This window comes from Elgaria multicarinata, chromosome 14 (genome assembly GCF_023053635.1).
Source record: "Elgaria multicarinata webbii isolate HBS135686 ecotype San Diego chromosome 14, rElgMul1.1.pri, whole genome shotgun sequence".
In the NCBI taxonomy this organism is placed as follows: Eukaryota; Metazoa; Chordata; class Lepidosauria; order Squamata; family Anguidae; genus Elgaria; species Elgaria multicarinata.
In genome coordinates, this window is record NC_086184.1 from 30,634,208 (window position 1) to 30,661,422 (window position 27,215).

General features: G+C 49.6%; 1 protein-coding gene across 6 annotated transcripts in view; it reads left to right on the forward strand.

The window, feature by feature from the left end:
- The window catches only part of PDPR (pyruvate dehydrogenase phosphatase regulatory subunit), a 473,013-nt gene that overhangs the window by 21,039 nt on the left and 424,759 nt on the right, over window positions 1–27,215 (forward strand). For 3 of the 6 annotated variants that reach the window (XM_063141333.1, XM_063141332.1, XM_063141335.1), the window contains 11 exons: window positions 121–270; window positions 1,542–1,734; window positions 4,744–4,868; window positions 6,084–6,239; window positions 6,332–6,465; window positions 8,660–8,808; window positions 10,720–10,832; window positions 11,472–11,566; window positions 18,853–18,942; window positions 21,561–21,743; window positions 22,368–26,296. In XM_063141333.1, the coding sequence (XP_062997403.1) occupies window positions 121–270; window positions 1,542–1,734; window positions 4,744–4,868; window positions 6,084–6,239; window positions 6,332–6,465; window positions 8,660–8,808; window positions 10,720–10,832; window positions 11,472–11,566; window positions 18,853–18,942; window positions 21,561–21,743; window positions 22,368–22,772 (1,793 nt within the window). In that variant the 3' untranslated portion in view covers window positions 22,773–26,296. Of the gene's footprint in view, window positions 1–120; window positions 271–1,541; window positions 1,735–4,743; window positions 4,869–6,083; window positions 6,240–6,331; window positions 6,466–8,659; window positions 8,809–10,719; window positions 10,833–11,471; window positions 11,567–18,852; window positions 18,943–21,560; window positions 21,744–22,367; window positions 26,297–27,215 lie in introns of those variants that run through there. The other 3 variants (XR_010026139.1, XR_010026138.1, XM_063141334.1) reach the window with 3 other exon arrangements.

Below are 27,215 nucleotides of genomic sequence, written 5' to 3' on the forward strand. Positions count from 1 at the left end.
AGTGCTGGACTGGATGGAGCCTCGGTCTGATCCAGCGTCGATGCTTTTCTGATGTCCTTAAGCTTGTAGGCAGCTGCCTGCCCGTTTCCAAGGATGGCTTCTTCCTCCTTTCTTGTGCAGGTATTGTGGACCCCGACGGGAGGATCTACATTCGCAGCTGGCAGGGTGGCATCCTCTCAGGTGGCTTTGAGAAGAATCCCAAGCCCATTTTTACAGAGGGACGGAACCAGCTGGAGATACAGAACTTGCAAGAGGATTGGGATCACTTTGGTACGCTGGTGGGCCTGGAAAGGAGAGGGGAGCGAGTCTTCTCGGTGCTCCCTTCACGCAGGAGATGTCAGGCATTGGCTTGAGCGAAGCGTTCGTGAGGTGGAGCAGAGCGGGGAGAGGGCCTTCTGGTTTGTCTGCAGGGGTCTTGCTAGGACTGGCCAATGGGATCCTGGACCCAAATCTATTGCCCAGGGGCCTGGATCCATTGTGCCAGTTGAAGTTTTTTTCCTTTGGCTTACTTGCCATGCTGGGGGAAATTTCTAAGGGGAATTGCAGAGGAGGCTTAACTCTCTCACACACTGAGACCCCCGCCGCCCCCCAAAAAATCTTCCCATGCTTGGCAATTTAGCTTCGAAAGGAACGTTTCCCATGGGTTTGATCTGATCTGATCTGATTTTGAGATGGTTCAGAAATTAATTGTCTGGCTTTGCCTGCTGTGAAATGTAAATAAAACATCTTAATTATTCCTAAATTTGTATGCATAGAGATATATTAGCACATAGAATCATAGAATAGCAGAGTTGGAAGGGGTCTACAAGGCCATCGAGTCCAACCCCCTGCTCAGTGCAGGAATCCACCCTAAAGCATCCCTGACAGATGGTTGTCCAGCTGCCTCTTGAAGGCCTCTAGTGTGGGAGAGCCTACAACCTCCCTAGGTAACTGATTCCATTGTCACACTGCTCTAACAGTCAGGAAGCTTTTCCTGATGTCCAGCTGGAATTTGGCTTCCTTTAACTTGAGCCCGTTATTCCGTGTCCTGCACTCTGGGGGGATCGAGAAGAGATCCTGGCCCTCCTCTGTGTGACAACCTTTCAAGTATTTGAAGAGTGCTATCATGTCTCCCCTCAATCTTCTCTTCTCCAGGCTAAACATGCCCAGTTCTTTCAGTCTCTCCTCATAGGGCTTCGTTTCCAAACCCCTGATCATCCAGATTTGTGTCCCATGACTAAGTGACTAGCAACACCCCTGGTTGGTGGGGAACCCCAGTGTTTCCTCTTTGCTTTTGCACGGGTTTCAGTTAGTGCCACCCACTCTGGGCAGCCGTGTGGCGCTCCACATGGCTCTTTGAACGCCAGGCTCTACTGAATGGGCAAAGCTACCAGCTGAAAACACTCCTAACCCCAAGAAAGCAGGGCGGCCCGCTGCAGTTGTTGTAGGCTTGGGTCTTTATTGGGAGTGGTGAGGCCGGGGCAGCGAGAGCTTGGGAGCTGCGCACTCTATAACGTGGTGGAAGATACATGGTCGTTTCTCTGTCTTGTCTCGGGGCGTAGAGCCGCTTTTGAGTGCCCTTCTGCGGAGGATGCCAGGTCTGGAGGCCCTGGAGATTGTGCAGCTGGTGAATTGCCCAGAATCCTTCACTCCAGACATGCGATGCATCATGGGAGAGTCGCCCACCGTGCAGGGCTACTTTGTCCTGGCAGGAATGAACTCGGCTGGCACGTCCTTTGGTGGGGGAGCAGGCAAGTAAGTGGCTCGGCCCTTTCTGTCTGCCTAGAGGAGGAGGAAGCAAGAAGGTGTGTGCGTGTGTGTGTGTCCCTGTGTGTATAATGTGTCCCTGTGTGGCAGAAGGATTTTATAGTTCTTATCAAACTTCTAAGAGGCTAATATCCTGTGTTTCTATGATGATTGCAGGGGATGGAGCTTCCTCTCCTCCTCAGCCAGCATGTAAATGCAGGGGACTAGCTTCTTGGCCAGCTGGTAAAACAGTAAAATAAAGTCCCTGTTCAGATGACACACTAAAGCCATGGTGGTGGTTAAACATTTTGAGCTAAACATTACGGCTTAGCGTGTCATGTGAACCATGACTTAGCATGTCGTGTGAGCCATTCCTTTCCATGGTGGCTACATAACCACGGATTAAACACACTCATTAACCATTTGCTACAAAAGGGTTAGCAGCCGAACCATGGCTTAGTGTGTTGTCTGAACAGGCCCAAAATGTCAGGCTAGTAATTTTGGTGGATTTATATAACTGACAAAGCTATACAACAGAAGTTCTTTACACTTGCAAGCTGCATTCTTTGATGTTCACTGAGTCTTCAGAGTGGCTTCCCTCAAAATGAACAATCTTGATCGAGACAGCTTGTGCCTCCTTCCGGTTTTCCTCTGGTTTTGTTGTAAATCAAGGGAGTTGAGAGATAGCAGCTAGAGCAGTGGTTCTCAACCTTCCTAATGCCGCGACCCTTTAATACAGTTCCTCATGTTGTGGCGACCCCCAACCATAAAATTATTTTCGTTCTTCTCTACACGATCCATTGTCATGGGATGGTTTGCTAATGAAAATAATACATAACAATAGCTTTAATAATACAAAAGATGATACATGACATAGTTCAGTCAATACAGTTTCCTAAGACCATCGGAAATATGTATTTTCCGATGGTCTTAGGCGACCCCTGTGAAAGGGTCATTCGACCCCCAAAGGGGTCCCGACCCACAGGTTGAGAACCGCTGAGCTAGAGGGAATCATTAAACAGTCTAAGGTCAATAAGCTAAAGATATCTGTCTGAAGCCATGGGAATCAAAACCAGATCATAGAATCATAGAATCATAGAATAGCAGAGTTGGAAGGGGCCTACAAGGCCATCGAGTCCAACCCCCTGTTTAATGTAGGAATCCACCCTAAAGCATCCCTGACAGATGGTTGTCCAGCTGCCTCTTGAATGCCTCTAGTGTGGGAGAGCCCACAACCTCCCTAGGTAGCTGATTCCACCGTTGCACTGCTCTAACAGTCAGGAAGTTTTTCCTGATGTCCAGCCGGAATCTGGCTTCCTTTAACTTGAGCCCGTTATTCCGTGTCCTGCACTCTGGGAGGATCGAGAAGAGATCCTGGCCCTCCTCTGCGTGACAACCTTTTAAGTATTTGAAGAGTGCTATCATGTCTCCCCTCAATCTTCTCTTCTCCAGGCTAAACATGCCCAGTTCTTTCAGTCTCTCTTCATAGGGCTTTGTTTCTAGACCTCTGATCATCCTGGTTGCCCTCTTCTGAACACGCTCCAGCTTGTCTGCATCCTTCTTGAATTGTGGAGCCCAGAACTGGACGCAATACTCTAGATGAGGCCTAACCAGGGCCGAATAGAGAGGAACCAGTACCTCATGTGATTTGGAAGCTATACTTCTATTAATGCAGCCCAAAATAGCATTTGCCTTTCTTGCAGCCATATCGCACTGTTGGCTCATATTCAGCTTGTGATCTACAACAATTCCAAGATCTTTCTCATTTGTAGTATTGCTGAGCCAAGTGTCCCCCATCTTGTAACTGTGCATTTGGTTTCTATTCCCTAAATGTAGAACTTGGCATTTATCCCTATTAAATTTCATTCTGTTGTTTTCAGCCCAGCACTCCAGCCTATCAAGATCACTTTGAAGTTTGTTTCTGTCTTCCAGGGTATTAGCTATCCCACCCAATTTGGTGTCATCTGCAAATTTGATCAGCGTTCCTTGCACCTCCTCGTCCAAATCATTAATAAAAATGTTGAAGAGCACTGGGCCCAGGACTGAGCCCTGCGGCACCCCACTCGTTGCCTCTCCCCAGTTTGAGAAGGTTCCATTGATAAGTACTCTTTGAGTCCGATTCTGTAGCCAACTGAATCCACCTAATAGTTGTTCCATCTAGCCCACTTTTAGCTAGTTTGTTAATCAGAATGTCATGTGGTACTTTGTCAAAAGCTTTGACAAAGATGCGCTGAAGAATAGTTGGTTATTCTGGTTCAAGAATAATCCAGGCCGGATAATCCAGGAGCTGGCAGGAATGCTACCGTTATAGATAAGCAGAAGCAACCATTGCTTCCAGCACCTGAACTGGGTTTGATGCTTGCCTTTTATGCCAAGGCTGATGGATGGGTGAGGCCAGCGGGGTGGAGCGCAGCTCTCTTCGGCTCGCCCATGTGCTGGGACCCTCCGCCCACACTCTCAGGCTCAGCTGTTCCGTGTCCTCCTCTATCTCAAAGGGAGGCAAAACAGGTTTGTGCCTATAGGGCTTGACAGGGCTGGCCCTGTCCTTAGGCACAGTGAGATGGTCGTCTCATGTGGCAGATGCTGGAAGGAGGCAACACGGTTTTGGAGGAGGGAGCCCTGTGCCCCCTGAGATGCCCTGCTGCCCTCAGGGATGGTGGTGGTGGTGGTGGAGGAGGAGGAGGAGGCCCCGTTGCGAGTATTGAAGAAGGCTTCAGTCTACTCCGCTTTTGTACATGGAATGGGGTGCTGTCTTGGTTGTTTTTGGGTTTTTTTGCCTTAGGCAGCTGTATCTCTGGGCCCTGGGACTTGTATTTTGCTCTAATTTGCAAGAAGAGTCCTGGACTGCCAAAAGGGCTGTGTCCTAAGTGGACCCCACGGTTAGCTTCATCTCCGGCTGTGTTGCCTCTTCAAGTCGTTCACAGAAATGACGCCTTGGTGTAACAATCTGGGTCATGCCATGGTTGCCCCTTGCGCCACTTAATCTCTGGGCCCTTCTTGCTCCCCCCACTTGGACAGGTACCTGGCTGAATGGATGGTGAACGGCTACCCTTCCGATAACGTGTGGCCCCTGGACCTGAAGCGCTTTGGCGCCCTGCAGAGCAGCCGCACTTTTCTCCGCCACCGTGTCATGGAAGTGATGCGTAAGTAACTTGTAGGCTGAGGCCTTGGTCTGCCCATTGGCAATACCGAGGCTCTTATGGGGAGGGAGAGGGTGTCAGCAATCTGTCTCGCATTGGGCCGAGTGTCCAAAGCTTTGGATCTCAGCAGGGATCTCAGAAGAATCTGCTTAGTGGGGGGGTGGAGCGCATGTGCTCTCCTCGGTTTGGCACCCTGAAGTTCGTTCCATTTTCTGCTGCGGAGCCCAGCTCGTTCTGCAACGCATGGGGCCAGTTTGCGGATTTTCCGCCCCTGTTAATTTGTGCAAATCACAGCTGAAATTTAAGCAGAGTTGTGTAATTTGCACACATAGCGTCGATTTGTGCAAATTTTGGCTGCAATTTGCACATTGTACAAATTTGTGCAAATTTCAACAATGTTTTGCGCAAATCTCTATTTGAGCAAATTATGGCTCGACACCAAAAATATGCACAAATTTCCTGGAGTTTGGGGTGGGGTTGGGTGTGGTGGACAATTCACTTGGCGTGTCTCCCAGTTTTATTGTGCACGAGGCTTCCCCCATCGAGGAAGGCCTGTGTACTACAGCAAAGCTGTTTTGACCAATATGCTGGGTGGAAGATGCATCGGGCAGGAGAGCTCCCCCTGCCCTGCTCCTTCTCCCGTTGGGTGAGGCTGTGGTGCGCGAAGGGAAGGGACCTGGCCGTACTCAGCTGGCGTCACTTCCACTTTTTGTTCTCTGCAGTAGAATGCAAAGCAGGAGCAAAGCACACTTGGCTGACATTAACCATGGTTAGCTTTCTACAGGAGTTTGAAACCAAGGCTGATTCCCAAATGTGCATTAAAGCTAACCATGGTTAGTGTAAACCATGGCACATAAGTAATGTGGGAACTGCTGATGGGGTGTTGCTGGGAGAGGGGAGAGAAACAGAACTGAAGAACCCACTGGGTGCTCCTAATCTTTTAAGATCAGGGAAAGTTACGTCTACACTGGGCCAGGCTCGTAGATTTAAATTAAACATAGGAACACTGTTCCAAAGTGCAAAAATGGTTTAGCCCAGGAACAAGGTGTTGGTGGAGGTTGTTGTGAAGTTTCCTTCCTTTGTTGGACATTTTACTGTTCAAGGTTGGAAGACATATTTTTGGGGCGGGGCTGTGCAGGATGTCCTGCCTGGACGAGTAAGGTGATGGATTTGTGTCCCTTCCAGCGCTTTGATTCTGTGATTCTGTGGCCCCTCCAGCCCTGATCTATGACCTGAAAGTTCCCCGCTGGGATTTCCAGACCGGCAGGCAACTGCGCACGTCGCCCCTCTATGACCGGCTGGACGCCCAAGGAGCGAGGTGGATGGAGAAGCATGGCTTTGAGAGGGCAAAGTTCTTCGTGCCACCTGGAAAAGGTGAGGCCGCTCTTCATCCGTCAGTAGCCCTGGGAAGCAGAGGGCCAGCACCCAGCCGGGCCAGCCTAAGTCTCGTGCTTCCTCTCCTTTAGACTTGCTGGCCCTGGATCAGAGCAAGACCTTCTACAAGCCGGACTGGTTTGACATCGTGGGGGCAGAGGTCAAGTGCTGCAAGGAGGCGGTGTGCGTCGTTGACATGTCCTCCTTCACCAAGTTTGAAATAAGTGTAAGTGTGGCGCAGGAGGGGAATTGCCTCCTCCCATAGATAGATCCCTGCCCGGACCTTAAACTCATCTTTAGAGGCCCTCCTCCTGTTGCTCCTACCAAATGAAGTGAGGCGGGTGGCTTCTAAGGACAGGGCCTTTTCAGTGGTGACACCCCAGTAGTGGAATGCCCTCCCCAGAGAGGCTTGCCTCGTGTCTACTTTGGGGTCTTTATGGTGCCAGGTGAAGAACTTTTTATTTTCTCGGGCTCTGGTTTTTACTCTGGCTGTAAAATTTTAAATGTTTTATATGATTTTTATTTTGTATTTTATGGTAATAATAATAATAATGATAATAATAATAATAATAATAATAATAATAATAATAATAATAATAATAATAATAATAATTTATTTCTTACCCGCCTCTCCACTTGGATCGAGGCGGGGAACAGCAGTGTGAACTGCCCAGAGAACTTTGCAGTTGGATGCAGAGACGTGAAATAAGAAAGAAAGAATTGGATGCTTTAGGGTGGATTCCTGCACTGAGGAGGGGGTTGGACTCGATGGCCTTGTAGGCCCCTTCCAACTCTGCTATTCTATGATTCTATGAAAGAAAGAAAGAAAGAAAGAAAGAAAGAAAGAAAGAAAGAAAGAAAGAGGCCAGCACTATCTACTTGGGGACCTGTTCCTTTAGCTTGCTCGGTCTTCCAATATTTGTTGGGTTGATAAAATGCCTTAAATTATTCAAAACCAAACCAAACCTCCAACAGCTATTAGCTGTGACTACGAATCAAGGGATACATAACCGAGACAAATGGAAATGGAACACCCTTGGGCAACGGCAGACCAAACTCTTAAAAGCTTAGGGCAGGGGTTCCCAAGCTTTTTGGGTCGGTGGGCACATTTCATCCTGAGACTCCCAAGTCCTGACACTGCAGCCCCCATCCCAATGCCTGCAGGCACCGCGGATGTCTTCTCGATCCTCCCAGAGTGCAGGACATGGAATGACAGGCTCAAGTTACAGGAAGCCAGATTCCGGCTGGACTTCAGGAAAAACTTCCTGACTGTTAGAGCAGTGCGACAATGGAACCAGTGATCTAGGGAGGTGGTGGGCTCTCCCACAATGGAAGCCTTCAAGAGGCAGCTGGACAACCATCTGTCGGGGATGCTGTAGGGTGGATTCCTGCATTGAGCAGGGGGTTGGACTCGATGGCCTTGTAGGCCCCTTCCAACTCTGCTATTCTATGATTCTATGCTTCTATGCCTTGTGGTTTAAACTGGGAGCCTGGCGTGCTGCAAAGCAAAGTTCCAGCCTCCAGCACCACCTTCATTCCCAAGAATTATTTATTTATTTAGAATACTTATATACCGCTCCCCATTGAAAAATTTTGGAATGTCGCTGGGCAGTGAGGATCCAGGCATGGGGGTGGGCTAGAGAGGCCAGGGGGCGAGGAAGTGCCTTGCCAGCACTGTGCAGGGGTGGGGGATTGCACACGTGGGTGGGTTAGCTGTTTTGTCTGTTGCGGTGTGGTGTGTTTAGCCTGGATTTTGTGTGTTTGGCCTGAACATCACAAGTTCACCGTCTGTTAAATGGGTAACTTGCTGTGCTTTGAGGGGTGGTAGAAATACCTGCTTTGGCATTTGGGGCTCAGAATCCCTCTTTGCCCTATACTCCATTCCTTAGTCAGGTTATTTCCACTAGGGCCTTCTGGAAAATGAGTGTTGGAACACAAATCTGTGAGTTCAAAAGAGTGGTGGTGTGTTTTGGAACTCTGACCCCATCTCTGATTTGTACTTAGAGTCTTAGGGGCAAATCCTATGCATGCTTAATATGTTTTAATGCTTTAATATGTTTTTAGCTGTGTACATTATTATTTTTTTATACTGTTTGATTTTATTTGTACGCCGCCTTGAGATGATATAGGGTGGGATACAAATGTTTTAATGACGCTGTCTAAAAGGTCCACATATATAAAAGTTTGTGGCCACCTCTTGTACTTTTATGAAAGATGGAGAGAATCTCTTTCTCTCCCCCTAATCCCCACTCTAATGCTCTAGTCCTCCCTGGGTGTCTCAGAATATTATTTTGTCCCTTTTTACGCCTAAACCATGGTTGTCTTGGGATCTCTGGCATGTCAGGAGCTGAAAGCCTTTCCGTCGGGATGAAGGCTGCGTCCGCTGTCTGATCCTTCTCTCTTTTCCCCCAATCCCCCAGTCCACGGGAGACCAGGCCCTGGAGGTCCTGCAGTATCTCTTCTCCAATGACCTGGATGTGCCGGTTGGACACATTGTGCACACAGGGATGCTCAATCACAACGGAGGGTATGAGAATGACTGCAGCGTGGTCCGCTTAAACAAGCGATGGTAAGATCATTTATTATTATTTATTAGTCATACTTGTTTACAATAAAATTTCTGGGTGGTTTCAGTACAAAAATATTGTTAAAAATGACCTTAGGAATACATATATAATACCAAATAACTTTGTTGTGGTAGAATTTATTAGAAGCCATGGCTGTGTGGTGGAGCATCTGCTTTGGATGCAGAAGGTCCCAGATTCGATCTCTGGCATCTCCAAGTAGGGCCGGAAACTAGGGCTGTGCTCCGCTTTGCTTCGCAGCGTAGAAGCAATAGCGAGGCGGCCTGATTCGCCTCCGACAAAGTCGGAGACAAAGCGGGTCGGGGGGGTGTTGCGGATCGAGGTGAAGAGGATCGAGACCAGGTAAGGGGGCAGGGGGGCAGAGTCTTACCTGAGTCCGTCGCGTTCCAGCAGCGGCTTCACCTGAGCCTGATGACTCAAACCGGAAGACCAGGCCGCAACGGCCTGGTCTTCCTGTTTGAGTCCACGGGCTCAGGTGACGCCAATGACGGAACGTGAAGGACGCAGGTAAGGAGGGAGGGAGGGCCTTACCTGTCACCGCCACCGCAGTCTGTGTGGTGACTGCGGCGGAGCCAGGTAAGGGGGCAGGGGGGAAGGGTCTTACCTGAGTCCATTGTGTTCCAGCAGTGGCTTCACCTGAGCCCAAGGACTCAAACCGGAAGACCAGGCCGCTGCGGCCTGGTCTTCCGGTTTGAGTCCTTGGGCTCAGGTGAAGCCGCTGCCGGAACACAATGGACGCAGGTAAGGAGGGAGGGGGTCTTACCTGCCACTGCTACCGCAGCGGCGGCGGAGCTCCAATTCGGAACTGGAGCGGAGCGGACCATAGGCGGATTGACGTGGGGTGGAGCGGACCCGATCCGATCCAGAATTTGCAGATCAGGGGTGTGTGTCTGTGTACAGCCCTACCAGAAACCCTGGAGAGCCACCACTGCCAGTCCGTGTTGACAATACTGGGCTAGATGGACCAAGCGTCGGACTCAATACAAGGCAGCTTCCTGTGTTCCTTTTTCTTAAAAAGGAGCCTTGAGGGCAACTTAACCACAAAATTATTTAAAGCATCCAAAATACAAAGCAGCTAAAAAGAATCTTCGTTAAAATACTGAAATGTGATAAGACAACGAAAACATCTGAAGAACCAAACCCAAAACAAAGTGATGAATAACCTGCCCATCATATGCCTTCAGGTACCTGTCTCCAGAAAAACGACGGCGTTGGTTCAAGATGGGCATTCCCCCCCCCCCCCCCCCCCGGGCTCCACCATTAAAAAGGCCCTCTTTCTTGTTGGCATCCTGTGAACCTCCATCGAAGGAGGCACTCGGAGAGGCTTCTGGCCAGGGTTTGATGATAAATCCACTCACCTCCACGCCACTCTTGGCCATGGGAATACTTTGTGCCCAGGCAGGCGCCTGGCCTCCCCACTTGTGCGTCTTCAGAGGCCACAAAGTGGATGCTTCAGGGGCTGTTTCAATTAAATCTTTTCCAGACCAAGCATGGCTTGGTGGGCAAGATGGCATTGGCCGTGTGGCAAGTGATTCTTCAAGTGGTGGCTTCCTACCCTCGCTCTACTCCAGCCTTCACCCACCCGTCACCTTCCAGATGAGTTGGACTGCGGCTCCCATCATAGCCATGGTGGGACTTGTAGCCCAACTCATCTGGAGGGCCCCAGGGGGCTAGTTGCAGGCCATGTCTCCCCTTTCGCCCTCAGAGCCTGATCGCCTGGAGTCAGTTGCTATCCATCCCAGGCGAGTGGCAAATCCCCAAACAGGCTTTAGTTTAAATCCTCTGTTGGGCTGAAAATGGCTGCTGCTGCTGCTTCTGCAGCATGGTCTCCACACTGGCCTCCCACAGTGGCCCCTACACCGGGCTTAATCGCTGCAATGTCATTTGTATTCCAGCTTCTTCATGATTTCCCCCACAGACCAGCAAGTCCATTGCTGGGCCTGGTTGAAGAAGCACATGCCGGATGACAGCAACCTGCTTTTGGAAGATGTTACCTGGAAGTACACAGGTGAGGCAAGATGGGACGTTGGGGCTGCCAGATGCAGCTGGAGCAGCTTGCAAACCCTCCCAGTAAACAGTCATGTTTTTAGTTGGAGTTATGATGACAATTTTCTTACAGGTCAAATTGCTTAGAGAGGAGGATTTTTCTCCTTCAAATTATGTTCAGATGAGCCTTGGCTTCCTCAATGAACAAATCAGTAAGGATCCCTGAAAGAGGGCTGCTTGTGGGCCTCCCATGGGTAGCTGGTGGGCCACTGTGTGGACAGAATGGTGGACTGGGTGGATCCTTGGTCTGATCCAGCATCAGGGCTCTCCTTGCGTTCTTTTAATTTTGCCAGTGGCTACTGCTGTGGGCTTTAATGGGGCAGGAAAACTTTCATAACTTTTGAACCACTTCTGGAAACTTCACTAAAACAATTACTCAGTAACTGCAGCGCTCCCCTGTTCGGTGGGCTTCCCTTGCCGAGCAGCATTCCATATTCCATGCCTGTCGTCCTTTCCTCTGTCAATTACACCGGAGCTGTTGAGCTAGAAAATAAAAGAAATCCGGGTTGGGGGGGGGGGGGCAAAGCTGACACAGTGAGGCCCTCCCTGCCGTTCTGCAGGCTGCTCAGCGGCGGAAACCTTTGTGTTTTTCTCCACCCAGCTCTGAATCTGATTGGCCCTCGGGCTGTGGATGTCCTGTCAGAGCTGTCCTATGCACCGATGGCCCCAGAGCACTTCCCCTCCCTCTTTTGCAAGGTATGTGACTTTCCAGCTAGCTTATAAACCTGCTTGCTTCTCCTGCACGGGCAACAAGTATTCCGGAGGCGTAACTAAATGGGAGAGCTTTAAGCAATGTGCATGTCCTTGCCCCATATTTAAAATCTACAGGCCATGCTCAAGAGAGAGTGGCATTAACTCAATGTTCACGTTTCGTCTTGCAGTTGTGTTTGTGCAGTGTAGTCCCTAAGAAAGTTCTCTGGGGGTTGCAATACGCAGTTGCAGAAATTGCCACGGGGCGGCCCCCAAAGCACATTCTGGGAACGTGTGGGGCAGCGGTGAGACTAGTCAGGCTTGAGATCAGGTCGTCAAATTCAGCAAATAATCCATGTTGCAAACATAGGAGTTCCTCAGAAGGCAAGCCTGTGGAGAAACAGCTGCTTGAACAGAATTAGTCTAGTCTTGGTTTCGTATCTTGGGCTGTTTGCAGCCAAGGGTCATGGTGTTTCTAACCAAAGGACTGTACTGCCTCTTACTCTTGTTTAAATTGTAATGATTAGACATTCACAGCCTGGTGTGGACTCTGGGTCTTTCTCGTTCCTTAGCCGAGTTTGCAGACGACACCAAATGATTTAGGGTGCTTAAAACAAAAGGAAATTGCAAAGGAATCTAAAAGAAACTCTCTGAACAGGCGTCAAAATAACAAATGCATTTCAATGTGAACAAGTGGAAAGTGAGGCAGGTTGGAACAAAAAATCCCAACTTCAAGTATAACCTGATGGAATCTGAGCTGGCAGTGACCGAACAAGGAAGAGATCTTGGGGTTGTGGTGGGCAGGCAGCTCCATGGAAATGTCAACCCGGTGTGCAGCTGCTGTGAAAAAGGCAAATTCCTTGTTGGTGTGATTTTAAAAAGGGGTTGAAAACAGAACTGCCAATCTATGTTGTGTGACCACACTTGGAATGCTATATGTACAGTTCCGGTCGCTGCACCACAAAAAGGATATAGTAGAGTTGGAAAAGGTGCAGAAAAAGGCAACTGAAATGATCAAGGTACTGGAGCAACTCTCCAATCGGGAAAAGTTACAATGGCTGGGACTGACTGTTCGGCTTAAAATAGAAAGTGAGTGAGAGGAGAGACATGATACAAATGCACAAAATAATGTGCGGTGTGGAGAAAGTGGAGGACGGGGAGACATCTTTCTCCCTCTTATAATACTAGAAGCCAGTGGCGTCGTCCCATGAAGGGATAAAAGAAGGGACTCCTTCTCACAGCGCATAGTTAAAACTATGGGATTCACTTGCACAAGTTGTAGTGAGGGTAGCCTTGGGGCGAAAATCCCCCTGGGCTTGCAGATTTTACTCAGCCTTGGGGAAATTGTGTTTTTCTCTCCTCCAACCCCTGCGCCGATGGGGGCCTTAACGGGCCTGTTAACGGGACCTTTAAGGCGCCCGTCGGTGGGGAGTGGGGGAGAAACGCTGCCATTGGCATGGAGGGGAAAAATACATGGGTTCCCCAGTGTTGAGGGACTAGGGTTCCTCCCTGTCTCCCCGCACCAATCGGGCCTTAAAGGCCTTCTTCACCCTGCATCAAGAGGGCCTTTAAGCCCCAATTGGTGCGGGGGAAGCAAAGTGTGCTTTCTAGGGCCTCCGGAAAGTATGCCGTCCCCCCCGGCCAAGCAAATGGAGGCTGCGACGTCACCTGCCCCCTTCCACTAGGCCCATCGCATAAACCCTGCTCAGGCGAAGCGCCACCACCTGAAAACGCGAGGGAGGGTTAAATAAAACCTTTCCCCTAGCTACGAGGGAAACAGGTTTAATATAGGATCTCTCAAAATATACTGTGGGAATATGCTGGGGTGGGTGTTGAATAACTGTAAGGCAGGTCAATAGTGCCAAGCTGACACATGGTGTTTGGTGGCTAACAAAATAAAAATAAGTTTATTGTTGTTTTAAAAGCTTTAAATCAAAATATAATACTTTCAATCCTGCCTGATCTAAACTCCGCACACACCAACCACCTCACTCTCATCTCACCAATCCTAAATCCCTAGAATCCAAACTCTTCTTACTGTACAACTAAACAACTCTCCTCACACGCACTCCAACTCACACACCGCATACAAACTCCCAACATTCTCCTTATATACTCCTTCCCCCTCCCACCTATGACATCATAAACCACACCCACTCAGTTCTAACATTCCATACTTACCAGACATACTAATCTAGACATATAAAAGCCTAGAGGCCTCCTCCAAGCCACTTATGCAAATAGGAGAGAGGGCAGAGGCAGTGGATTGGCCTACTGGTTGGTGATATCACAATGACATCGCCAACCAGTAGGCCAATCCACTGCCTCTGCCTTCTCTCCTATTTGCATGTTCTCTCCTATTTGCACTTATAGGCCGATCCACTGCCGCTGCATTCTCTCCTATTTGCATGTTTAAAAATTCTGAGCTCACAGGGCCTTCTAGGGAAGTTCCAAGAAAAATAACTACCATCTACCAAGATAAATAACTGCCATCTAGGGAAGTTCCAAGATAGAAGACCAGAGGGCGCCTCCAAGCCATTTCTAGCTTTTGCCCTCTGGCGCCATCTAGCAACGTTTCTCAGAATTACGGCCTTCTATGGAAGTTACATGTTCCGAGAAAGATTTATTCATTTTATTTATTTATTTAAAATATTTATATCCTGTCCTATATCACTAAGATCTCAGGGCGGCGTACAGATAAAAACATACAGTATAAAACAATAAATATACACAGTTAAAAACAAATTAAACCATAATCCAAGTTAAAACAATATATAATTTAAGAGCAATAGATGCAGTTAAAACAATGTGCCAGTGAGTTTAACCATCAAAGGCTTTGTTAAAAAGCCATGTTTTTACTTGGCATCGAAATGCAATCAATGTTGGCGCCAATCGGGCCTCCAAGGGGAGGGCATTCCACAGTCGGGGTGCCACCACAGAGAAAGCCCTCTCCCTTGTCCCAGGAACTGTCAGGAGCTTCCGGCCTAGCAGAGGGGCCAAAACTCACTAACCTCCTCACCAGCTGCTCCTCTACACCTGTTGTATGATGAGCTTTTTTGCTAGTCTAGACATATAAAAGCAAAGACTGCTCCTCCAAGCCAGTGATAGTTTTTGCCCTCTGGCGCCATCTAGGGACGTTCCTCAGAACTGCAGCTTTCTATGGAAGTTCCAAGTTCCAATAAATAGTTTTTGCCCTCTGGCTGGGGCATTCTGAGAGATGCAGTCCAAGACATCTGGAGCGCCCCAGGTTGAAGAAGGCTGGACTAGATAATTCTTTGTTACAAAGCAGTGCAGGTCTCTTCTTATCTTCTGAGTCCCTGTCAATGATAATGATAACAATTTGAGTCTTATATGGTGCTTTAGAGAGTGTTCAAAGCACTTCACGTGCTCAGTGATATAACAAGTCAGTAAGGTACATTGCTCTTGTTTCCCCCCAGTTTGCAGATTTGGGGTGGGGTGGGTCTGGCCTCAGGCCAACTGGGGATCATTTTTTTTAATAGCAGAGGTGAGATTTGAACAAGGCCTTCCCAGATTCATAGCTCTGAGTCTTTCCCCGCTCCGCTGGCTTTCTCACACACTGCAGTGGCTTGTTTCACACTTCCAAACATAAAGTGTCTCCCGTAATGTACATTCTATTACGCTGGCTGGAAAGGCTACAGTGGGAGCTCTGATACTCAGAGCCCAGGAGCCAGTTGGGAGTTTCCCTCCCGCCGAATTATAGCAGGGCGGTGGCTTTGGTCATAAACCAGCCGGCCATGAGCAGATTGTAAGAGGTGTTTGTGTCTGCTGCAGAAATACGAGCGGTTTGAAACGCCTGGAGTCATTTTGGCAGGCAAATAAAACCTGTGCATTTATTCCCCCACCCCCGTCTATTTAATGGGTGCACTTTCTTTAGCGTTCCCCTCCTCTCTCCAAAATACACAACTCTGCTATCCACAGACAGAGAATCCTGTCTTCATCCTTGGGTCCCTGTGAATGAAGAATGCTCTGGGGCGGAGGAGGCCTGACTTCTAGCAACCCTCCCCTTCCCCCACCCCTGGCCTTGAAGGCTCTCTAATTATTTTTGCCACCAAACAAGCAGGAGAAACTCTTTCTTGACCCACTTGCAGAAGATATTCTAGTTGCCGGCCGACTGGGCATCAGGAACCTTCGATTTCCAGATGAGATGCATTCCAGATTCTGTATTTAGGGTTTCATATTGTCTCCATTGACGGAAATGGCAGAGCATCTGGGAAAGTGTCCCTAGTTACAGATTCTAGAGGAGCAGCCGTGTAACCCACCCACCAACAAAGAGTCTGGGGCACCTTTATTTATTTGATTTCTATCTTGCCTTTCCATTAAGAAACTGGCGCTCGAGGTGGCTAGCAGTCTTAGGAAGTTTAGAAATAGAACTTAGTTAAAAACAATAATACATTCAAAACACAGATAAAATGCAAATGTTACAGAACAGAAGCTCCCAACAGACTAAGTTACGTGCTGGAGGCCTGATTGCCTGCCTGTGGAAGGACAAGAGAGGGGGCCAAGCTTCCCTCAGCAGGGAGTTCCACAGGCTGGGAGCAGCCACTGAGAAGGCCCTCTCTCACGTCCCTACCAAAGACACCTCCGATGGTGGTGGGTCTGAGAGAAGGACCTCCCCTGAAGATTTGGAAAACGTGGCAGGGTTGGTATGGGAGAAGATGGTCTTTCAGGTAGCCTCTCCCAAGCTGTACAGGTTTTTGTAGGTCATAACCAGGACTTTGAATTGTGCCAGTGAAACTGTTTGTAACAAGGGAATGACATACTCCCTGCTTAGACTGGAAAAAGTCCAACCACTCCTACATGCTGTCTGGGGTGAGCTGGGAATTGATATATGCATAAGATTGCAACTTAAGACATTCATTGTGGCTTCATGGACTGTGTCGTCGTAGTCAATTTATCTATATGTCACATTTTCCATAACACCTTGTGCTCGAAGCAGTTCACAAAACAAATACAGTCACCATAATTATAATTCAGTACAATACACCATTAATTCAGTTACAGTTCGTTTAAGACATACCAAAATTTAAGCAAGGGCAAGACACACCAGCAGTTCAGTTAACAATAATAGTACCAATAATGCCAACGTTATACTCGCATTAAGCATTTCATTCTGTTGTTGGTATTAAGAGACCTACGAATAAGATCAAACGAACAGCATTTAAATTTAAAACCATAAAAACATACAGTATGCACAAAAACATACAACTATAAATAACTATAAGATGTCAACTGAACCAAAAAAACAGACCCAAAATCGGTTATGGTCATCACATATTGCTAAAAGAGAAAAGTCTTGACCTGGCACTGAAAAGATAGTAATGTTGGTGCCAGGCGGGCTTCATTGAGGAGATCATTCCATCATTGGGGGCCACCACAGAGAAGGCCCTCTCCCTTGTTGCCGTCTTCCGAGCCTCCTTGGAGTAGGCACCCAGAGGAGATAACCACCAGATACTTCAAGCAGCCTGCCCCAAAGAGCAGAAAGAGACCCTCCTCCCACCAAGAACCTGTATCCTGAGCCAAGGAAAGTCTCCCTCATTCCCAGGGGCATCTCCCCTCCTGGCTCTCTCGATAGCAGAGCACCCAGAGAGGCAAGACTTTCCCTGGGCAGATGTCCTGAAGCTGGATCCAGCACAAGCACACACACACTTCTGGAGGATCCTAGAGCTAGGAGTGCGGCAACGCAGGTTGAAACAGTCATGCCCTGCTGGCAAACGCAGCAGTCTCTGTCCCACCCCCTCATTCATCAGAGGAGACACGTCTGATAAACTGGGCTCCGGCTCAAAAAAGTGTAATTCATGCCTCGGCAGTTAAAAGGTCACAAGCCTTTTTGTTGTTTCTCATTGAGAGTCATTAGCCAGTGGCCTGCAATTTCAATTCTAGAACGGGTGAGTTGAATGTAGGGCGGAGAAAGGGGAGGCTGCAGCATCACACAGTTCGAACAAACCAATTGGATAATCTAGGCCAGAGCTTTCCCAACTGTGTGTTGCGACACGTTAGTGTGTCGGCTGCAGTGTGTAGGTGTGTCGCGCGAACGTATTACAATTTATGTCGGTGTCCGTATCTCTTATAAGGGGTTTAAGCTCCGGTTTGCTAGTAAAAGCCTCGTGTGGCGCAGAGCGGTAAAGCAGCAGTTTCTGCAGCTGAAACTCTCCCCACGGCCTGAGTTCGATCCCAGCGGAAGCTGGTTTCAGGCAGCCGGCTTGGGTCGACTCAGCCTTCCATCCTCCCGAGGTCAGTAAAATGAGTACCCAGCTAGCTGGGGGAAAGGTAATCACGGCCAGGGAAGGCAACAGCAAACCACGCCGCTATAAGGCCTGCCAAGAAAATGTCAGCGAAAGTTGGCGTCCCTCCAAGAGTCAGTAATGACTCAGTGCTTGCACGAGAGGTTCCTTTCCTTTCCCCCCTTGCTAGTAAAACTGAATTACTGTGTCGCGAAATGATACATGTCTAAAAAGTGTGTCGCCAACATGAAAAGTTTGGAAAGCTCTGATCTAGGCCAATGGTTGCGGTGTGTTCCGGAGTGCTCTGTGGTATCTTGGAAGTGTATGTGGGGGGAGTGGGGGTCCAACAGACAGACAGAGCTCTTCTGAAATACACCTTGACCCCTGCTGGTGATCTTCCCTTGCAATGTGCCGCTGTAAGAGACGGTTGGATGGGTTCTTGGGCTCAGCCTTGATTCATGTGGACTGACAGTGGAATCTTGCGGGCCTGGCCAGTGCCCCATGTGAGCGGACCGTGCACCTAGAAGAGGGTTGGGCAGCTTGTGGCGCTCCAAATGTTCTGACCCACCACTCCCATCAGCCCCGGCCAGCAGAGGCAATGGTGAGGGATGATGTGAGTCGAGGGCCACATGCTCCCCAGCCCTGACCTAGAAGATGCCCCAAGGATTCTTTGGCAGATGAGCTGAAAACATTCCCTGAAGGGAGATTGTCTTGAAAACCGCGGATCGAGTCCATCCCACACTCTGAAGACGGTAAAGCTTCCTGTCCCTAATGCCAGGTGTCAGCCCAGTCTTTCCTTGCAATCCGCTGGCTTCCCAAGCCTGTTCTACACGGAACTGATACGGAACTGACTTTCTGAGTTGGATCAGGTTCTTTCTGATGTGTAATCTCAGTTTGCTTCCCTGCAGTTTAAGCCTGCTGCAGGTCACCTACGGCTCCTTGGAGAGCGTGGTTGATTGCTCCCCTTCTACTTCTGTCCTGGGTCTGGGTCTGGATTTGGCAAGTGCTGGGCCAACCAGACTCCTCTCAGTGTGGTCTCTGTTTCCGCAGGAGATGAGCGTGGGCTATGCCAATGGCATCCGTGTCATGAGCATGACGCATACTGGAGAGCCGGGATTCATGCTCTACATCCCCATTGAGGTGAGCGCAGCTTGTAGCCTGGACAAACACACTGATTTTGGGGGCTTCTGGACAGATACTATCGAGGAGACCAATTCTCTGCTTTCCCCAAAGGTAGTATATATGGACCCAAAGTTTGCTTAGAGCAGGGGTGTTGAACCTCAGGCCTGCAAGGCCAAATCCTGCCCACCTGGGTCCTCCGTCTGGACCTTCAGGGTTCCCCAAATGGCCGCACACCCTTCCCTTCTCCCAAACGTGGATCATTTAGTGGTTTTATTTATTTACAACATTTCTATACTGCTGCACATCAAAGATAGATTCTGGAGCGGTGAACATAAGAATTAAAACATTAAAAAGATGAAAACGTCGTATTAAAATTGTTCTTTTAAAAATAAAATACCAGTAAAAATCATTGCCAGCCAATTAAGGAATGCTTCCTGGAAAAGGAGGCACAGGAAGGAACACGATGTTGGCACATTCCTGACTTCCAGGGGCAGGGAGTTCCAAAGAAAAGGCTCTTTTCCTGGCGAACTCTAGTCGGACTATCAGTCCATGTGGAACCACTAGGAGCTTGACCTCTGCTGATCTCAGTGACTGAGTAAAAAATAGCCAAAGGCAAGGGTGGAACCAAGTAATCTTCTACAATAATATTATTAGTAAAAGTTTTATCGAAGTGCCAGGTGCCTACGCGTTTCGAATGCGGTTGCGTTCTTCCTCAGGGCTTTATAACGTTAGTGCAGTTGTCTGCAGAAGCTGATAGGCTAGCATGATACAGAAAGAAGTGAGATATATAGGGAAAAGAGACCTTGACAACTAGTTGGAAACAGCTGTTTCTTATAACAATGCTGATAGTTCCAAAGATTCTTTTCCCTAAAAGTCTCTTTTCCCTATATATCTCACTTCTTTCTGTATCATACTAGCCTAGCAGCGTCTGCAGACAACTACACTAACGTTATAAAGCCCTGAGGAAGAACGCAACCGCGTTCGAAACGCATAGGCACCTGGCACTTCGATAAAACTTTTACTAATAATATTATTGTAGAAGATTCCTTGGTTCCACCCTTGCCTTTGGCTACTTTTTACTCCCCTACGGGGTTTTCCTTGCTTTCGCACTTGATCTCAGTGACTGGGCTGGTTGGTAAGGGAGAAGGTCCTCTCTCAAATACCCTGGTCCTAAGTTGTTTAGGGCTTTGTATGCTAGTACTAAAACTTTAAAACCTGGCCTGGTAGCAAATAGACCACCAGTGAAGTTCCTTCCTGACAACATCCAAGGTTTTATGGCCTTTGCACATTCTCTTCCCCACCCCCCATTTTTAAAAGTTGAAATGCCTTTGTAAAGCTTAGTTACTGGTAGTAAGAGATGTAAACTAAAATATGCTGGTATTTTGGCCCCGCCCACCACTGGAGTGTCAGCCCCCGAGACCTTCCCCGAAATGGAATTCTGCCCTCAGGCTGAAAGAGGTTTGACACCTCTGGCTGAGAAGTCCTAGATAGCGACAGTAAATTTGTTACTGTCACGGCTGGCCAGAGTCTGAGCTAAAAATAAATGCTTCTAGATTTGCTTGCAGAGTGCTTGACGCTGGAGCCTGCACAAGGCTGCTGTTGTCTGTCTGTGGAACCACACGTTGCGTTACGTTGCAGATGCAGTTTGCTAAAACAGATGATCCTATGGCTTCAAAGAGCAGCACTGCTGATGGTAGAGTTGCTGGATGAGAAGCTGGGACGTTCCCTGGAAAACTGCTCAGCTTCCATGTTCTACTAATTCGATTAATTAGGATTCTTGGGAAATGTATATATGATTTGGTCAATACTGGATGTGCACATTTCTTATTCAAGAGCACACTAATAAATCCAGAATACGTGCTAATTATGGTTCTCCGTGTTGATAGTCTCTTGCAAGCTCCCATAATATGTAACTTAAAAGCAGACTTCTGTATTCCAAACCTGGCATTGACTGGTCCAAAAACCTGGGAAATGACTTCTCCTGCACGGAATCTTTTTGATTATAGCCAGTAAAGCTGTCTTAGAACCAGCAATAGTCTGTGCCCCTGTGCCTGTCTGCAAGACTGCCCTTTTTCAAGAGGAGAGAGGTGGATCTCTGGAGCTGTAACTGAGGACCCCTGAGCAGGGCTGTGGAAGCTCAGGCCTGCAGGTCATTTCTGGCCCACCTGGGCTCTTGGTCCAGCCACATCCCTTTTCCCAGACCCCTGATGGTTCAGTAGGTTCCTGGCTTTTGTTTCCCCCCACTCTAAAAGACTGAAATGCTTCTCCTACAGCTTAGGGACTCGCAGCAAGAGCGTTAAGTTAAAACATGCTGGCATTTCTGGCCCCAGCCCTTTTGGATTTGCTCCACCCACCTCTAGAATGTGACCTCCAAGAACACCTCCAAAATTGAATTTGGCCTTTGGGCTGAAAGCTCACGAACCATTTCCCCAACATCCTTTACCTAGAGTTGCAGTTGGTGGGAACTTTTAGGTACCGTTTGGTGGATTTGGTTCATTGGAGGGGGGGGGCAGGGTTGCTGCATGCAGTGTGGTGCCACCGGCCACGGGCCCTTGCCCGCTTTCTGTCTCTAGAGTCGCCAAGGGCAGCTTCTGACCACGGGTCTTTCAGTGCCACTGTTGTCTTCCCCCCTGCAGTACGCCCTGCACGTGTACAACGAGGTGATGAGTGTGGGGCAGAAGTACGGGATCCGGAACTCCGGCTATTACGCCCTTCGCAGCTTGCGCATTGAGAAGTTTTTCGCCTTCTGGGGACAAGACCTGGATGCTTTCACCACCCCGCTGGAATGTGGGCGCGAGTTCCGGGTGAAGCTAGAGAAGGTGCGTGAAAGGGCTCAGAACGGCTGGTGGGGTGGGAGCATAAAAGCCAGGCTGCCTTGAAACTGAAGCACACCACCGCTAGACTTCAGTGCTCGAGCTGACGGCCTAATAATATTTATTTATTTATTATTTATTTATTACATTTCTATACCGCCCAATAACCGGAGCTCTCTGGGCGGTTCACAAAATAACAATAGTGATAATAATAATTTATTTCTTACCCGCCTCTCCGTCTGGATTGAGATGGGGAACAACGATAAGTATAAAATACATAAAACTGAATTAAAAACATAGTATACGTTATTAAAACATCCTAAAACCACCCTGAAACCCTACTGCCGGAATAGATCAGTCTTTATAGATCAGTCTTTATCACTGCAGCAGGTCACCAACTTGCTTGCTTCCTTGCAGGACAGGGACTAAGGCTGGGCAGCTCTGTCAGTCATCACTCAGTTTCTTGACTGGAAGTTAGCTTTTCGGCCCGTTCCCTGTAGAATAAGACGACGCGGGGGCCGCGGGCCGCCTGGCTCTTCGGTGCTTCAGCAGTTGGTTCATGCGCTGCCAGCTTGCCGGGTCCTTGCTCCGCCGACGCCTCCCTTTCTCTCTGCCTCTCCCTCCCTGCAGGGCACCGACTTCATTGGGCGGGAGGCGCTGCTCCGCCAGAAGCAGGAAGGGGTCCACAAGCGCTTCATCATGTTCATCCTCGAGGACCATGACACAGACCTGGACCTCTGGCCCTGGTGGGGGGAGCCCATCTACCGGAACGGCCACTACGTGGGCAAGACCACCAGCAGCGCCTACAGCTACACGCTGGAGCGGCACGTCTGCCTGGGTTTTGTTCAGAACCTGGACCCGGAAACCGGCCAGGAGCAGCTGGTGACGCCCGACTTCGTCAACCGGGGCGAATACGAGATCGACATTGCGGGGCAGCGCTTCCAGGCCAAGGCCAAGCTGTACCCCTTCAGCTCCCTATTCACGCCGCGCCGGCGCAAGGAGGAGATGGAGTTCAGCGGCTACCAGGGGAAGTAGGGCGGGCCTCGTGGCTGAAGGAACGGCTGCAGCTCCAGGGGCGCTGGACTCGGTATAGCCGCCTTCCCCAATATGGCGCCCTCCAGAGGTGTTGGACTACAGCTCCCATCATTCTGGCTGAAGGATGATGGGAGTGGCCGTCCACCGCATCTGGAGGGTGTTGGGGACAGCTGTGGTACCGTCTCTCCAGTCTGTTACATTTCATACATTTTAGCCCCTTTCCTGACCTTGCATACGTATTTTTTGCTCCTACAACCCGAGCTCCTACGTTGGCTGCAGCCGCTGAGCTCCAGGCTGAAAACGGGCTCCCCAAGATGGCGGGCCCGGACTCTCTCCGTACGGAGCCGGCAAGGACTCGCTGACGCGAACGGGCCCTCAGAATCCAGGCAGCGGCCTCCTGGGGCCGCCTGGACCTCAGACTCTCTTCTCCCTTTATGGCACTTAATCCTATCACCTGCGGAGCCGGGGAAGCCCAGCTGCTGGAGCCCACCTTTCCCTTCTCGCCCGCTGGCACTCGGAGGGTCCGCCTGGCATTGGGAGGTGCTTTACTAGCTCATCTCTGCGTGAGGAGACGGGTGCAATCCGTTAGCGGAGGTGGGGAGAGCCAGGGTTTGGCCATTCAGTTCAGCCCCTCTGACAGGCAGCACAGGGTAACGTCCTACCGGAGACTGCAAGTCATCAGGATGGTGGCATCCCCGACGGTGGGGTGAAAGCCTCTGGTGGTGCAGTTGAGGCGACAGGTTTTGATCCCCCCTCCCCTCTCTCTGCTGTGTGTGTGTGTTGTCATTTGGCGGCAGCTGGTGCTGTCACAGGGCTGCTGCTCGCTAGGCAAAGGGGGAAAACTCGCCGCTGAAATTCGGTGGCCAAGCGCTGCTTTTCCCCTGGGCCTAGCAAGCGGTAATCCCATGGCATGTTGGCGCTCAGTGATGCAATCATGTTGGATCCTCCCCTTCGAAGGTTGTGCAACGTGAAACGCGTTTGCTTCTGTGCCTGTAGGGGACCTGCTACAGCCTCTTATGGGAGCTGATCCGTGGGCAATGCCTCACCTCCTGCTGGCCTTTTAGGGGGAAGGGGCTGGCTTGCCTCTCGTTGCCCCCCACCCGCCCCAGCACCAACCTCCAGTGCAACCGCTGAGAGCAGATTCAGAGGCCCTTTCCTGTAAGGACTGTACCATCGTAGGACTCAGGAGTGCTTGTTTGTGGAGGGAGGATTTTTAGCCTGCTCACTGGTGTTGGAACAATTTGGCCAGAGGTCTCCTTCGAGACTAGCCGCTCTCCCTCGCAAGCGATTACTGAGTTTGAATTCACATCAAAGTTAATCTTCTGGCAGTTTGCAACTGACAACTTGGTCCCAGTAAGTGATGAAACCAAGCCAAGACGAAAGGCAGAATGAGTGTGCCTTGCCCATTCTTTCTCCTCTCCTAGTGAGCTGGTTTATTGTACTTCTCTTTGGCTCCTGGATACGGCTTTGTGTCCTCCTCCTCCTCTCTCTCTCTCTCTCTCTCTGTCCCACCCCCCACCCCTTTCTTTTATTCCACCTGGTACACAATTTCTCCCTTTTGCCTGTCTGGGTGGCACAATGCACATAACGATGAGGTGTGTTATCCGTGTCGTATTTTTACGACTGCTCCCGATTCTGAGATAAGGAGCTGAGCGCCCCTGTTCTCCTACTCTGCCTCTTAGTTCGGATTTCTTTTGGGGGTAAGGGGAAGTAGCATTCAAGGATGTGCCCAGCAGGGATGGTCTGTCTGTGCGCGCTCACCTCCTTGGTAGAGGCAGAATTGCAATGCGAACCGAAGGAGGCCTCAGGCTGCGTTTTCCGCCCTGCCAGGCTGCCTTCTCCAACCTCTTGGCCTCCAGGTATGTCAGACTGCAACTCGCAGCCATTGGCCATGCTGCCTAGGAGGGCTGGGAATTGCAGTCCGACACGTCTGGTGGGCACTGGGATGGGGAAGGTTGTTATGGGGCATGGCTCCCCAAATCAGTGGTGCAGAGTGGGACACCCACTGAGGTGTGAGTGAGGCCAGCCAGATCAAAGTGGGGAAGAGAGGGAAAACCAGCAGCTCTGCTGAGTCACGGTAGCAACCTTTTGGGGTAAGAACGCCTCCTCCAGGAGGAAAATGCAAACATTTCACACGCAAGAAAATTGCTTGCTCTCTGCTGGTAGAGAATCTTCCAAACCCAAAGGAGCCCAGCTTTCTCGCTCTCTGCACTTGTAAAGAGTCACTGCAACTGTCAGAGTTTTTACTCTGAAACACAGACGTCGACATTCAAGGTTTCCACCATGACGCAGCACCTGTCTGCTTTGTCAGCTGGACTAAAGAAGCCCTTTCTATGTCTTCCCTGTGCTTGTGATGTTTCCCATTTATCTCACACAGAGATGAGATAGATGTTTTTTGCAGTGGGTTTAAAGTAGATTGAAAGAGGATCTGCTACTCATGGTGTGTCTTCTCCTGTTTTGGCTTCTGGTTAAGCAGGTTTTTGAGGTGCCAAAATCTGCTGAACCTGTTGGATCTAAGGTGACAGCAGGATGGAAGAAATGTGTGTATACATCCAAAGCGAGCAAAGCCCTCTACCACATCACTTTCAAACTCTCCTAAGCCTACATCCAGCTTTCCTCGCACCAAAGATGGACGCTTTGCAGGAAGGAGTTGAGGCAGGTCACAGAGCAGAGATGTGTGTGGTTCCTTCCCTGTGTAGGCCTTCCTTGCAAGCCGTTGGACAGTCCTGCTGTATTCCAGGCTATCGCTCTGTTCCAACCTAAAAGCAATGTCTATGATCCTGCAGAGTTTTGGTCTCAGATTCACATGCTTTGCACCTTTGGCTTTTTCTGAAAGAGTTTTGGAGGCTTCCTTAACTTGCAGTAACAAACACCCACCACCACCATCACCTGCATCTTCCCTTTCTCTTCTCCCAAAATCAGCACTTCAAGAGTCACTCCTTTATTCTCAAAAGCACTTTAAACAGGTTGTTCGTTTTTGGCATTGAATGCACCCCCAGCACGATCATCCGTTCCTTCTAGGAATCAACTCCAAAATTGGTGGGGATATATATATTTAGCATTATTATAATTATCATTATTGTTAAGTTAAAAGCTTTTGCCATCATCTCTTCTGCGGAACAGGCGCTAGAGTTTGAAGCTCAGTGAACCTCTCCTCCAGAGTGCCTTATGCTCATGAATGTTCCCTCCCTCCGTCCCGTCTCCCATCCCGGACTCTGCTGCTCAGCCATCGAAGGGCCTTGAGCCGTCTGACACTTAGGAAGGAGATGGTGTTAGTGGCTGCTGCTGCGGCTGGCCTGCAGAAAGTGGACGTGGGCGGAGACCCTGAACTCCTTTTTCTGGCCAAAGCCAGTCCTGAGAACTCCTGATCTGAAGCGCACAAGGGGGCAGCAGCTGCATCCCATCCTGTCCTCCGACTGAAACGCTGCACCTTCATCATGTAGCATTTCAGTGGATCCCTCCTGTTCCACACTGGGTTTCAACGCTACCCGGTTTGTAAATCAATAAATTGTTTTAACTATTTTGCCTTGGAGTCCCTGGGTTATTTACAAGGCCCGCCTGGAGACTTGGCTGAGTTCTGAGGTTGGCACAAGCCCATCTTCCTGTTCCATTTGTCTGCGAGACAAAGACGTCTGGGCTGAGTCTCTAATGCCACCTCCAGCCCCAGATGGAAGCCTTTGCATGGGGGGCGGGGCGGTAGGGGCTATTGGGTGCAAGGGGGTAAGGAGTGGGGTTGATGGGACCCGTGGAGAGTGCAGGTGTGGTGGCTGAGATGGAGCTAGGAGGTCCCTGCCTGGCAACCTTGCCTCAGTCATGAGCCCACAAGAACAGCCTTCCCCAGCTCCTGCCCTCCAGCTCCCTTCAGCCCTAGCCAGAATGACCAATAGCCAGGAATGCTGGGAGTTGTTGCCCAAAACTTCTGGAGGGCACCAGTTTGGGGGAAGGCTGTACTAGCAGCAGTTCTTGGGCAAGCTCTTCTCGCTCAGCCCCACATTGCAAAGCTCGTATAAAGGCTAAATATCCATGCAATCAATGTTGGCTGCTGCTGCTGGTGGTGGTCTCTTACTGAGGTTGGCCTGGCTGCTCAGCAGCTTAACCCTGGTTCCCTTTCTCCCCAATCACATCTGGCAAGCTCTCACCAAGCTAGCAATGTGTGCGTGGCAGCTCTCGGGAGTGTGGCTTGGGGCTGCGTGGCTACATCAGTGGGGCATTTGGAGATGAGGAGGGGGCAGTGGGCGGCAAGACCGTCTTCTGGAGATGTTTGTAGCTGCTGCTCAGCTTTGCGGGACAGATGGGAATGTCTGTGTTCTAACACACTCATGTTGCCCAATCCAAACCTTTGGAAGGGGGATGCCTGAACATTTTCTCTTGTTATTTAAGGCAATACTAGTTCTGTCCTTAACCCCATCTCAAAGTAGTCCAGCCAATCTACTGAAAACTAGG